Raw genomic sequence first — 14,330 nt, 5'->3', positions numbered from 1 at the left:
TGATATTGACAGGATGATCGGATCGAGAGAGCCAACACGTAAACATTAAAATGGATCAGACCAAAAAACCATTGCGGATTCCTCCACAATTTGGCACTTATGCTGAAAAACATGGACTTTTTGAACTTTATAAGGTACAGTATGACTCAATACTCGCCATTTGTACTTAGAATCTTCTTAATTTATTAAATCACTAAATCAGGGTCTTGTTTTTTTAGTTATTTCTGGATATTTTTAAAACTTTTTATATTTCGGTTAATTTCTTAATTAATTAAATTCGAAATCCTGGTGTGGTGGCAGCAGAAGCATGTTTATTTCTCCAAATATAGGCATACTTCTCTTTCATGACCGAAGTACCTATTCACAAGTGCAGGAGGACAGGAATTGTCCCAGCCAGGCCAGGGTGCTGAGCTGAGCGTTTGTTTATTAACATCATAAATCTGTGTCAAAATGTTGTAAAAAGAAATCAAATCAAATAGGCTACACTCACACTGAATAAATAAAATAGAGATCTATCTATGCATGAAATTTGAAATTTTCCCTTCGTAAGGTTTATCGCGATTCAGAACCGCAATGCTTTGTGGGAAGGCATATATGGCATGGGGCAGTTGAGTTTGTTGTCATAGACCCCTTTACAGATAGGACAAACAATGCATTCTGGGATAGGATGCGAATGTTTTGGGATGTTCGTCGCGCATAAAACGTGCATAGCTTACTCGTAAACTCTCCCAAAATGCATCATAATCACCACTTCCGGCCTATCTGTAAAGGGGTCTATGCACGACTCGCACACGCATCGCCTGTATCTTTGTGTGTGTTCAATAGCGCCCTCTATTGGAGATAAACCTTATTCAATCAATGTCCAATCCAATGTCTGAGTTTCTCTTAATTGTAAGTTGTACGCCTGGTTTTCTGGAAGGCAGTGCCACTAGATATTTTACAAGTGATGCAAAGTGATTTCGCTTAATAACTCGCAGGTAAATCATTGATGCATAAACAACTACTAACTAACAATAAAACCTAGCAAAATTATAGGAAAAGCTTCCGTATGGCACCACCACTTTTTCATTCGATATGAAATAATAATATTACTTTAATGAGATATCCCTTTTGTAAAAATTTGTGAACAAGTGGTGGCGCCATATGGAAAATTATCCAAATTAAAAAATAATATTGAAAATCTAATCAATTTGTTTGTTTTGGTTTTTGTAGAGGTTGATAGAGGGTCTGATCGTTGCAAAGCCTCAAGACCCTCTGGATTTCCTCCTGGAGCAGTTGAAGAAAGAAAACAACGATGGTAAGACGTGACATAGTTCAGTGCTAGCTGTGGCAGGGCATCAGTGTCTGTTGCACTATGCAACGGAGCAGTCCAACCTGGGCTAGGTTTACTGCTTTATTCATGATCTAATTACATCATCGATTAATGGAGAGCTACCAACTCTCCCCCTGATTTTAAATAAAGTTTCCTGAAAATAAAACAACCTGTTCATGTTCGAATGATCACATTTGAAATATCAACCAAGGTTTACCATTAGGTACAACTTTTATAGATCAACCAACTTACTGCTGAAAAGCATGAATTTGAATGTTTAAAGACAGTTGATTACTGTATGAACAAAACAGAATTTACTCACATATTTAATTGTTATGACTCATTCATTGCTTACCAATCTCTTACTGTTTGACAAAATGAGATTATATATATCAAGCATAAATTGATCATTTATTGACTATTTTACTTTTTTCTAGTCCCTGCGATTATCATACATGGGCCGCCAGCGTCAGGCAAGACCACCATAGCGCGTCTAGTGTGCACAAAGCTCCGCACAGCATACATCAGCAAAGAGACACTACTAGCCGATGATGTGTCTTCACTTGCAGCAACAGCAAAGGAACACCTGAAGAAAAATGAGGTATGTATGTTGGAATGGTGCCCTTTGAAATGTCCCATTAGAAATTTACATTTCCCTGATGCCTCCTCGCCGGGTAATAGAAGCAATTTTCTCAATTTGTGCCCAATGTCGTTGCCTTGGTGCCCGTAGAAATGTTCAAGAAGAAATATACATGTTCCTCCGCGAAGTGAAAGCCTGATCATGCTTCTTCACTGAGGCAATAGAGGACATTGCCTCAATGCGGCTTGGCATTGCCTTGTGCCCTTTGAAATGTTCGAGTACAAACTCTCTCATCGAGGTGCCATTTGCAAACTTGTCCCCATTTGGGCAAGCCTTGATGCCCCTGGCAATTGCCCTTTGAATGTTCCAGTACAAATGCACAAATTTCCTCATCGAGGTAAAGTTGATATGCCCTTACAACCAAGTATCAATTGCCTCCGTTTTGGTTATCAATTGCCCCCGCTTCGGGTTTTCTCAACAGGACATCCCCAAGAGCTTGTGGGTGGACCTTCTTTCAACCAGGATGAAGCTCTTTGACTGCGTGAGGAAAGGTTGGGTGCTCGACGGTTTCCCTGAGACAAGAGAACAAGCTCTTGCTCTGCAAGAGGTTGGCATAATGCCCAAACACTACGGTAAGTTTGATTGATGTAACAAATGGTTAAGGAAAAAACATCTACAGTCTATTGTTGATATAACAAAATCACTGGGACTGGCCAAATTACCTCTTTATAACGGGAATGTTGATATAAGAGGACAGCAAAACAAACAAACACATAGCAGAAATGAGATTCAGGACTTCAGAATGTACTCTTTATAAACAGAACCTCTTTAAAACAGTGCTCTTTTTAATGAGAGTTGCATATCCTTTCTATACCATAAACTATTTTTGGCATTTGGACCAGCGGTTCTTTTGGTTGGTAAATTGTTTGCAACAGCTAACTCTAATTCTCCTTTCTATTGAGGCAGCTTTGCTTTCAAATCAACCCTAAAAAATGCAAATACATAAGCAGTCCTTTTCATCTGAAATATCTTCTATTTTTTTGTCTATTCAATGTAGTTGTATTAGAAGCACCAGACACCGTGTTGATCGAGCGACAAATGGGGAAAAGAGTCGATCCAGAAACAGGAGGTTGGTTGATTTTAATCTAGACATAACGTTGTCGGCAACGCAGAATCATAAAGCTTGTGATAAGGTTGTATGAGAGAAGGACCCAACTTCATGGCTCTAATTACTGCTGAAATCTGTGCTTACGATCACCATTCCTTGCTTACAAGGCAAGCGCAGAACTTGCTAGCTGTAAGCAAAGAATGCTAGTAATGTGGAGTACGCATGCGCAAAAGCAAAAACTTGTTGTGAACCTGTGAAAAACACTTGAAGTCAGCACTGATTCTTTGCTACAACGGAACTAGAACTATGACATTGGGTTGCAATACTGTGCAAAATGCAATTATATAGTCAAGTGTCTTGCCCGAGAACACAAGTGTCAATATGGGGATTCAAACCCACACTCTGATGACTCGCCAATCAGAACTGGAGTACAATGTTCTAGACCACTTGGCCACGACACGCTACATATAACTAGCTAAAATTATCTGGGAAGTGCATTTAAACCCGATCACAGCAAGAACATAAATCTGCATAGAGCCTTTCTCTAGTGCAACATTGTGATAAATTCAACTTGTGACTTTCTTCTGCACTGGCGATATTGGTTAGTAACCAAAACTCCCAGAAAAACAATTGCCAAAAGTGGAGGACTTACGACTATTGTTGTGTCTGATTCTACCCATTTAAGATGTGTACCACACCACCTTTGACTACCCATCTGGGGTTGAGGTTGAGAGACGCCTCATTGAGCCAACAGAGGGGTGTGGTGAAGAGGCTACGGTTGAACGCCTCCTTGTCTATCACCGTTACGCACACGGACTGCAGAGTGGGTATCAGAATCGTTACAAGGCGATCAACGCTGACCAGCCCAAGGCTGACGTCTTCTCACAAGGTAGGAGAGAAGAGAGGATCATTCTGAAACCACTTTTTAAATTTGAAGTAATCAGCAAAAATATAAATCAACAAAATGCTCCCTGTAACTTTCTCTGAACTAGAAATATTCTTACAAGGCCAATAGTAATTTCTTTACTATGGTATTGAATGATAAATAAACTATGACAAGCTAAACCATGTGTACACAGTACACAGTCAACCCTCCTACTGTGTGACCATTCAATGTCATGCACTGTTTTAAATCCTACTAATAAAGTTCTCATTTGCAAACATCCTCATGCAAGCTCATCACTCGAGGCAAATAACTCTCACTTGCATTGGTGTTGATTTTGTGTTTTCCAAAGTGTGCAAGTAATTTATGTGTCTAACGTGACTTCTTTTCTTCTGTGTGTAGTACTGACATTCCTGAGTAGCAACCCACGATCTCTAGCTCCCCATACACCACGTATAGTTCTCCTGGGCCCAACAGGAAGTGGCAAGACAGTGCAGGCTGCTCTTCTTGCCAGCAAGTACAACGCTGTGAACGGTAAGTCAAGGGGCTGGAAGTACAGAGTGGTCTAAGAGAGTACCCCCTCTGTTGACTGAATCCTGGTACCAGTCCAGCTGGAATTTTTCAATCAAATCGTCCATTAAGCTACATTCTCCTAAAGACAATCGGAGCATACTGATCGAAATACTTGGATTAAACAAAAGTGTACTCGAAAAATGTGACTCAGAATTCTGCTAATCCAAATATGGAAGTTAGAACTTCAACATTAAAGTCAAATATACACCTTTACAAGTCACAAAGTTAATGAAATATCACAAATATATATTGTAATTTTCCTTTAAAAATCTGTCTGCATGTTAGTGCGCTGTTGACTAAAAGAAGATAATTTCTTAGAGTAAAAAAAATTAATTTTATGGAACTAGCTAACACTCAAAGTATTCTCAGCGATGGAGGTGCTACCCACTGATCTTTATTAAACCGTAACCATGGCCAAACTAATGTTAATTGCGAACCAACAATCTTATTACAGCAACTGTTTTTCACCCAGTCATCCCAAACCAAATTTTGAGTAATTCTTGACTGAATATGAAGAGTTTTTGGATTTTCACTCTAGTGTCATCTGGCCAGCTGGTGAAGGAAGCCATTACTAATGAGTCTAAGGTTGGAGAAGCTATCAAACCATACGTTGAGAGAAATATGCTTGGTGAGTATTAACCACTGAAAAATGGTTCATGCAACCTTTCTCGTTACTCCCTCCCTCCCTCAACTTTAAGGTTTTTGAATATTAAACATTCGATCAACTTTCAAGCGTGCTTTAACATTATTGTACCTGCGAGGGTAGAGGTTGATACTGTGTTTGAGAAAGCCCTCGCAGCAACAAAGGTTTTTCAATATTGCACGTTCAATCAACTTTCAAGCCTTCTTTAAAGCCATTTTACACTTTCGATAAAGGAAAAAAATTAAAAGTTCACAGATTTACAAATAATTTACCGGGTTTACACAAGGTAATGGTGAAAGACTTCTCTTGATATAGTATTCCATGAAATGCTTTACTTTTTGAGAGAACATAAAACAAAAAATCAACTCTCGAAAGCGAGAATTACGGATTTGTTTCAAACACATGTCATGACACGGAGAAACGTGGGGAAACAAGGGTGGGTTTTCCCGTTATATTTTCCCGACTCCGACTACCGATTGAGCCTCAATTTTCACAGGTTTGTTATTTTATATATAAGTTGTGATACACGAAGTGTGGGCCTTTGACAATACTGCTTACTGAAAGTGTCCAATGGCTTTAACATTACTGTACCTGCGAGGGTAGAGGTGCCATGGCAGCCTGGGGCTGTATACCCCACAGGGAGCTGCAAAAGATAAATGGAATGTTATTGGCCAAATGACAAGCGCACTAATACAAAGCGCATTGATACGTTCTTGTAAATGCAATAAGAGCTAGCATTATCACTTGAAATTGTGCAGCACCCGTAATAGCTTTGTATTCGTTCTGTATATACTTTCAGTGCCAGACAATCTGATGATCAAGATTCTGGATGAGAGATTAGCCCAGCTAGACTGCGCCTCTAGAGGTTGGGTACTCAGGGGATTCCCCAGGACCAGAGAGCAGGCGGAAAACCTGTCCAAGATCGGACACGAACCAAACAGGTATTCAACAAGGAACTTCTAAAAAATTGACATTACAGTTATCAACAATGCAAGGTCTCTTAACGGTTGTTGCATGACATGGCCGAGCATTAAAGCACACTTGGCTCAAGCTCGAGTGTTTCTGATCAGGAGAGTGTGGGTTCAAGTCCTTGGTCCAATTTCATGGCTTTACCAATTGCCGAATTCTGCGCTTACGATAAAAAAAATTCCTTGGCGTCGGCTGAATTTCTGCGCTAGCCTAAAGCGTAGAATGCCTAGTAACATGGAGTACACATGCACACAAGCCGAAATTCTCTGCTAACCTGTGAAATACATTTGACGTTAGGGCAGAATATCCTGCTTCCATAACCGCCAATTCATTGCTTACGGTAAGCAGAGCCATGAAAGTTGTGCCCCTGTCTTGACACTTGCATCCATGAGCAAGATACTTTACAATTATTTCTTGGTGCGATGTAAAGCCATTTGTTATTATTATTCCCATCAGGGTGTTTTTCTTGGACGTCCCGAACGACTCCGTCTACGAGCGCCTTACCCTCCGATCCCTGGACGTTGTCACCGGCAATCAGTACCACGCCCTCTACAACCCGCCTCGCACCAACAGCATCAAAGACCGCTCCGTCCAGCACCCCACAGATGCCGAAGAAATCGTTCGCAACCGTCTGTCGCAGTACTACGCGTATGCCGAGGAGATCGCGGACTTCTATGAGGATGCGCAACATATAAACGCAGACCAGGATCCGCATACTGTGTTTGAGTGTGTTGAGAGTATGCTGGTGAATCCACTTCCCAAGAGATTGATACAGCAAGATTAAAACTATCAGAGGCGGATCTTTGTAATTTATCAAATTAAATAATTGCCACTTTGGATTGCAGCTAGTTAATGCTAGAAGGAGACTGCGGCACTTAAGCAGATAAATTACTGTGCTTACCATCTTCATGAAAGTCAGGCCCAGATCCGATTGTTTTTTGCTTTGGAAAGATACTGATCAATTGACGGTTAAACCGTAAGCAGATAAGAGTTGTGTGACAGTTTTGGGCCGAGGTCAGACTTATTTTTGAATGTTTGTTGAATTGTCAAATAATATTTATGAGCGTCTTTGATATTTTCATTATGTTAGCGCAGCAAGACACCGTGAAGAGTTATGACCTAATAAGCACAATTTTTTTCAAAATGTTCATTAAACACAGGCGTCCGTCCATGAAATAATAAATAATTGTCAATAATATGAACATCTTTTATATTGAAATTGATTAATCTGTACATACTGCATAAAATCACATGAATTAACCATTACATCCACTTCAAACCTTTAAATGACCAAGTTAAGACTTGTTTTATATACCACCCTTTTGTGTTTAGTCCTAATATAAATTTCAATAATATTAAAATGATACAAAGAAAGTTTTATCTAACCAATGTGTTACCGTGATGTGTCATTTTGTCTCGACTTTGCGTCAAGGGTCATCTCTAGTACTACTGCATAAATTATGGGATAAAAAAATTGTTGGTTAATAATGCATTGTTAAATGAACAGTTTCGCGGTTTTTAGAGTCGACGCCATGTGTGTTCTACAGTGTAGTTCACATTTTAGACTACGCAACATTTGCACATAGACTTGCAAAACTGTTGAGCTTGGCAGTTGCCACATGTGACGTGTAAGGTAAAGAATGTCTATGGCACGAAAGTCAAGTCATTTCCTGCAAGAAAAATTTTCCTCCAGAGAAATCCTGATTATTTTTTAGTCTTGCTTGAGTAAAACACAAGAAATAAAACATTACACTGGAAGAGACATTGGTTTCAAAAACATTTAATAAATATTCAGTGAACGAGGTCCACTTGATTAAGTAAATATTTACAAACACTTAAATGTGCAGCTTGTAAGTCAAAAGGATGCAGATACAAATACTACAGTGAGAAAAGGTTGTGACTACAACAAATAATAGTGACTTGCTTGTAGTACATGATAGTGCAGTTAAAGTGTCATAGGAAACACATGGTTCTATTTCTTCGTGGGAAGCAAGTTGAATTAAAATACTTGTAAGAGTGTATATCAGATCAAAATGCAATGGGAGACTTTGGAATGCTTGAGGAAAGCAGACTTTCAAGGTAAATGTCCGTTGTTTACATAGTTCTGCGTAAGCGCACCCTACTGAAAACAATGGATTTACCTGGTAAGTCTGCTGCCACTTATTGTCACCAAAGTCTCCCATAGTTATGTTACAAGTCACAATGAATAGTTCAAGAAACGCAGATACAAATGTATAGATTATTTAAGTTGCAGATTTTGAAGATTGTGAAAAAAAGGTCAATACATTACAGAATAATAAATATGAGAAAAATATTTTACCATATTTTCACCATTAAATCACCAACTAAAAATGTCCGCTGAAAATAAATTCCACATACATCTACATATAGACTATCTCTATAAACAAAACTACACGTAGTACCCTGTATTTCAATTTGAGAGTGCACACTACTTTAACATCTGTGAAAACCTGAAAACACATTCCACTCAACAGAAACCTGTAAACGAAATTATTGCAACAAATTATTTATTTTCTCGAGGCATGATCTTGTATTTTCAATGGTAGTATAAAGACTATGACAGATTTTCATCTGTGAATGCATCTACAACAGTTGATCAAATCAAACATGCTTCGAGGGCTGTGTACTTTGTGAGTAACAATTTCTTCTGTGAGTATTTTAGGCTCTTAGGTAGTCTTTTAAGTAGCATGATTTATCAGACTCAAATTCCAAACTGCACTTCCTCCTAAGCTACTCTATATCTGTTTCATTAATTGCTTTTGTACATATGGGTTTGTGTACATTGCAATAGTCCCAAGAGAATGTGCACAACTACAGTGAAGAAATTATAATTCAAAATTCAAATTGGGCATCTAAAAAAACGAAACTGCCTCTTACTTAAGATTTTGGTTTTTTCCGTACATACTTTTGTATACACTTTTGTACAACAATGCAAAAGTCCCAAAAGAGTTTACACATAAAACCGATGTTTATAAATGTTGATTTTGTTTGTTTCTGTTCCAGAAAGCATTACTTTTTCACAATTTTTTTTAAATTCTAGTACCTTAATAACATCTTTATATTTATTGCAATTATCTCATACTACCAGATTTGGTCGCACGTTTTCGTCATTTCTGAAAGTCCAAATAACGAAATAAATACGTGCTTGTATTATATTAATATTTGTATATTATTAACTCTACCAAAAAGCTTTTTGTACAAAAGGGAAGTTATCAGAAGTAAAAACATGATATATGATTTGTTTTCTTTGCCAACATTGTTTCCCAAACTTTGACAAATACTGTTATGTTTTTAGCACATATACATTGAGGCGGTACAAAGGTTTAAGCATAAACCATAAATAACTTTAGGTGGTGAACAATGAAAAAATTGACTAGAGCGGGATTTGAACCAACAACCTTTGGATTTAATGTGCTGCCGCTCTACCAACTGAGCTATCTAGCCCTTTGTTGGCGGTCTCCCTATCTTTGTTCAAAGCAGCCAGTCAGAAGCAATGCAACACTCGGCATGCAAGCCCCGGGGTGATCTTAATTAGCTGTTTTTCCCAAGCAGGAGTAACGTTACTCCTGCTTAGGAACTACCTGGAGTTAGTCTGGGCTACATTTCATGTGTAAAAAGGTCTCCCTAAGTTTCCCAGAAATTTCTTGGAAATTATCTGGTGTGAAATTCCCCAACTCACAAAAAAATATGTAAACACAAAAACAAACAAACAAACAAACATATTGGAAAAAAAAATCCAAAGATTTTACTCATACTGCTTTTGATGAGGTATTATGGGTAACTAACGGTTGACATATCCATCTTTCTCAACAAAATAAACCAAACCACAAATACAAAAATATCTAAACATGTTACCAACCTTTCCAGCTTTTAAGTGTTTTGTTTTTAAATACATTTAATAATACAAACTTTTCCTTTGTTGCACATAATGTAATCTCAGCACAATAGTTTGTGACCTACTCCTCTTTTCACAAAAAGTTCTTTTAGAAAAAAGTTGTTTCTCACATTATCAGTCAGAACTAGGTCCAACTCCAAAGCATTCAAAATTTAACCAGTCAGCTTCTCTTGTGGTTTATTATTGGACAACTTCCTCATAATGATTGTTTTTTCTTTGTGACTACATGCAGTGCCAGGTTAAGATTTTTGTTTGTTTATCAACTGGTCAAACAAGAGGAGAATCCCATCGGTGCCTCACTACCCCCCCCCCCCCCAAAGAAAAGAAAATCATGTGAAAATTGTGAAAGTTCTTCTTGGAAATAGCCTAGAACTTGCATCTATTGACCCAATTCACCTGATGTCATCATCAGAATAATCTTGGATGCGCCATTTTGGTGGTCAATGTCACTGTGCGTTATTCAGTACCGTGCGCATTTTAGGCGACGCCCGTTCACACGTAAACTTATTGACCACCAAAATGGTGAGAATGGCACAGTCGCTGCGTGTGACATGCGTGCAATGGTTCAATACACTTCTTTAACTAGGAGTAGGTCACTATACTTTGGTTACCGTTGATCTTGGGAGGGATGGAAGTCATCATACCAGACCATCGTAGAGTGACAATGCTTGTACGATGGTCGGATCTTCCTTAGAACCATTCTGAAACTCTTCTTTAGTTAGTTTGTCATCTTTGTTCTATAAAAAGAGGAAGAGGAGGAAGAGGAAATAGTATTTAATATTTTTAGAGGGATGAATTTTGTTTTGAAACTTTAGATTTCACGAAACAAGATAATGTAAATGTCAACTTAACAAAGTTTTGGAAATAGACTCCTCGTATGTTACCATATTTTATTGTGTCTTTATAAAAAGTAAACCTTCAACTAAAAAGTAAACAGAATTTGCTTCAAGTTGCTACCAAAGTATGACCCTAACTTTAAGTCTTAAAGGAACTGCCTTGGATCGGATGAGTTGGTCTATTAAAAGCATTTGAAACTGTTTGTTTTGAAATGCATATGGTTAGAAAGAAGTAGCCGACTGTGTTAGTCGACGAGGTAAAAAGAAAACCACGCAATTTCGAGGCATATTTGTGTAGATCATTGTATTCTACTTTAACAGCATCTTTCTACCCAAATGCATTTTGTTACAAACCATTACTGAACGCTTTTCAAAAACCAACTCGACCGATCCAAGGCAACGTGTTCCTTTAACCATCAAGTCTTAACACAAAAAACGTTTGTTGATCGCTAAAGATACCAGAGGACTTTGGAAATCATGCTGTGTCAGAATTGGTGGTTACAGCTACGGCTACAACTATTACTTAGGATGTTGCTTAAGAAAAACTTTACTTCAACGCATGATGGTGTCGAAATCTAGCTGTAGCTGTAACCACCATTCCGAACGCCCCCTTACCTTGTCCATGAGGGCAAATATTCTATCCACTCTCTTCTGTGGGGTGTTCTCCTCCTCTGGTAGGCGTACCATATTGCCTACCATCTGGTAGATGGCATCTACTATATTCAGCATCTCTTCTCTTGTTATGAATCCATCGTGGTCCAGATCATAGAGTCGGAATGCCCCTGGGGAAGAGGAGAAGATTTGACTACAAGGATGAGGTCATTGGTGTTGACGATGTTTTTTTTTACCCCAATTCTTGAGAAGTATCTGATTCATCAAAGCACTGGATTTGTATTCAGTAATAGCCTTAATGGGCTATATTTTCTTTTTCTTTCTTTCTAGTGCATTGTTGAGACAATTATGCATCAGCGAGGACTGCTTATTACATTTAATCATAATACAAACAAAGTTTCCATAATCCGGGAGATTTTCAAATTTGTTCTACAGAATACTCGGATTTCAAATTTCAAGAAAATTACAGGAAGGAAATTTCACACTAATGTCAGATCAAAAAATCAATTGACACATTATTTTGATGAACAGCGACGGGGGCGGTGCAAGCTCTCAGGCGTCTTTGACGCGGTCTTGAGGTCACGAGTCCGCAAGGTCACGGCTTCAACATCCGTGTCATCCTGCTGATAAAGACCGATGTGTCGGTCGAGTTAAACAAATTATAAGTATTTAGAAGACTTACAGTCTAGTTTCTCATCAATGTTTCCCCTTGACGTTACAGACAACGCTCTGATGAACTCGGCAAACTCTATGGCACCATCCTAAGGAGAGAAGACACAATCATGAGAATAATATGTTATGAAGACCTTGCAGGGTTCGCCTTTAAAGTTCCAGTGACTAGCCAGCAAGACTTGCCGTCAATTTCACAAAGAGTTAGGACCCGTCTTATCTCGAGTTAGGACGAGTAACTCATCCTAACTTAGGATTAATCTTAAGGTCTGCATGCTAAAGTGCATGGTTGGAACTGGTCCTAAGATTAGTCCTAAAATATGAAGAGTTTTGAGAAATCGACAGCTGGGCCCAATTTCATGGCTCTGCTTACCACCGAATTCTGCGCTTACAATCACCATTTCCCGCTTAGCGCCGAATGTTGACCTACAAGCTCTGTGGATTTCCCCAAAATCAAGCCCTGGATATGATTGCGAACTGAACATACTCTAGTTACCAAATCCCTCGTTGAAGCTACAACATCCCCCATTGTTAAATCCAGGCTAACTCGCTGAGCCCAATGCTCACATACTTCAGAAGCAATCAGACAAAATGTGGATTGGAAGATTTAGAGATTTAAGAGGTTTTGTTGTCCGGAAAACATTGTGTCTCAACTACTTGGGTTTTACTCCATTCTCACTAAAGGGATTTTTTAATGGCAACATAGGGTTTTTTTCTCGGAAATCAAATTGACTACCTCTCGAATGGACTCAAATCTTCCATTCCTATTTTGGACTTTTTTTATTTCAGAGGGAAACTATCAGAACATGGAGGAAGGATTTCAGAACATTCTTGGATTTCATAAACACTGCTTTATCATTTTAAAAGAAACATATTGCCTTCTGAATTGGGATATAAAAGCATGGAAAATAGTATGAACAATGTTTTGAAAGTAGAACACAATAATTCACACCAAATTCCAATATTATATTGTTTGAGGGGGGGGGGATTAAATCACAAGTCTACAATCGGCAAAATACTTCATTTGACGTATTTCAATGATTGTTCCCCTCATACTGGCGATAACGAAAAACTCCCACAATCATATCAGTATCACTACGCCACAAGTATGGGACACTTTATCACTACTCAAATATTTGCGTTTTTAATACCTCCTCTGTCATGTCCATACAACCCCCCCCCCCCCCCCCATTGACAAGCACACCTGTAGTTGTTCAGCCACAGGTATCCTTTGGCGAGTCAGTGTGCAATAAGAGAGTAAATAAAGACTGTAAGGATAACCAAACAAAGTCTCAGATGTGCTTCAAACCATACTCCAGTTAGGGCGACAAACTTTCATGTAATGTTAAAAACTAATATTGTAGGTCTTGAGCATTGTCGTGGAACAAAACTGTTTGGCACTTACATTGTTTTCGTCAAAGACGTTGAATACGAAGGAAGCAAACTTTGTTGCATCACCGCTGGGGAAATACTGCTGGTAAATTTTGGAGAATTCCTGAAGTCAAAGCAGAAAAATGGAAAGGGTGGAGATAAACCATCATTATTAAAGTAATTATTAATGGGATGTGAACCACCAAAAGGAATATGAATTTTGTTAATTCATCCTCAACTTGGCTAAGAGCTAGTTAGGGACTACAAGACGAATGAATACATATATTTAAGTAATAACCACTTTACTCCTATTGGTCCATAGCCACCAATTGTTTCTCAAATAGAAACTGAGATTGGCTATAATTTTCCTGCTTTTTCCTGGATCCTGCCCTTAATCCCTTTCCCCTTTCTTCTTGTTTTATGCCTCTGAAGAAGGTCCGGATCGAAAGCTAAGGCCATCTACCCTACTCACTATAAGTAATAACAGATACAGAGTTCAAAGAGTTGTGTTGTTTATCCTTGTTAAGTAATATTTGTCCTTGTCACTCAAGTGGTAACATATTGTGGACTAATCTGAGTTACTTATTCAACATTGTCTGTTAGTCCCCTAAAGATCAATGAAGTAGTTGTTCGTCCAGTAATGACCACTCAAGTCATTGTCTAAAGTCTCTTCTAAATCAATATACCCAGATTCGACCTCCAAAACCAAATTACTCCAGGAGAGTAGAGCAAATAATGATTGTGTGCATTGGGTAGCGCCTGGTGGTAGGCCAATGCTGTTTGTTTGATCAGAAGATTTGGATGGCAGAAGTTTTTTTCTTATTCAGGAGTTGTACATAGGATCATGATCAACCTCAT

General features: G+C 38.5%; 2 protein-coding genes across 2 annotated transcripts in view; one reads left to right on the top strand and one right to left on the bottom strand.

The window, feature by feature from the left end:
• On the top strand, positions 1-10,296 carry LOC139947879 (adenylate kinase 8-like). Its single transcript, XM_071945715.1, has 10 exons — positions 1-134; positions 1,213-1,297; positions 1,750-1,913; positions 2,374-2,524; positions 2,950-3,021; positions 3,686-3,889; positions 4,286-4,417; positions 4,995-5,084; positions 5,899-6,040; positions 6,525-10,296. Exons 1-10 carry the CDS (start codon positions 51-53, stop codon positions 6,850-6,852), a joined length of 1,452 nt encoding a protein of 483 aa, XP_071801816.1. The 5' UTR covers positions 1-50; the 3' UTR covers positions 6,853-10,296.
• Positions 7,829-14,330, bottom strand: part of LOC139947881 (neuronal calcium sensor 1-like) — a 21,727-nt gene continuing 15,225 nt past the window's right edge. The window contains exons 4-7 of the mRNA XM_071945720.1: positions 13,507-13,596; positions 12,115-12,193; positions 11,436-11,602; positions 7,829-10,721 (exon numbers count right to left, since the gene is read on the bottom strand). Of these exons, the coding sequence (XP_071801821.1) occupies positions 10,623-10,721; positions 11,436-11,602; positions 12,115-12,193; positions 13,507-13,596 (435 nt within the window). The 3' untranslated portion in view covers positions 7,829-10,622. The remainder of the gene's footprint in view (positions 10,722-11,435; positions 11,603-12,114; positions 12,194-13,506; positions 13,597-14,330) is intronic.

The sequence above is a fragment of the Asterias amurensis genome, chromosome 15, assembly GCF_032118995.1.
Source record: "Asterias amurensis chromosome 15, ASM3211899v1".
Classification (NCBI taxonomy): Eukaryota; Metazoa; Echinodermata; class Asteroidea; order Forcipulatida; family Asteriidae; genus Asterias; species Asterias amurensis.
Note: the sequence above shows the minus strand (reverse complement) of the source record. Positions and strands in the feature narration are given on the sequence as shown.

What these genes read in the sequence shown, in the direction of transcription:
- LOC139947879 (XM_071945715.1), top strand. Translation starts at nt 51, where the DNA reads ATGGATCAGACCAAAAAACCATTGCGGATTCCTCCACAATTTGGCACT. An exon ending in CATAATGCCCAAACACTACG is followed by an intron (nt 2,525 to 2,949) that starts GTAAGTTTGATT and finishes TATTCAATGTAG; the next exon opens with TTGTATTAGAAGCACCAGAC. An exon ending in GGCTGACGTCTTCTCACAAG is followed by an intron (nt 3,890 to 4,285) that starts GTAGGAGAGAAG and finishes TTCTGTGTGTAG; the next exon opens with TACTGACATTCCTGAGTAGC.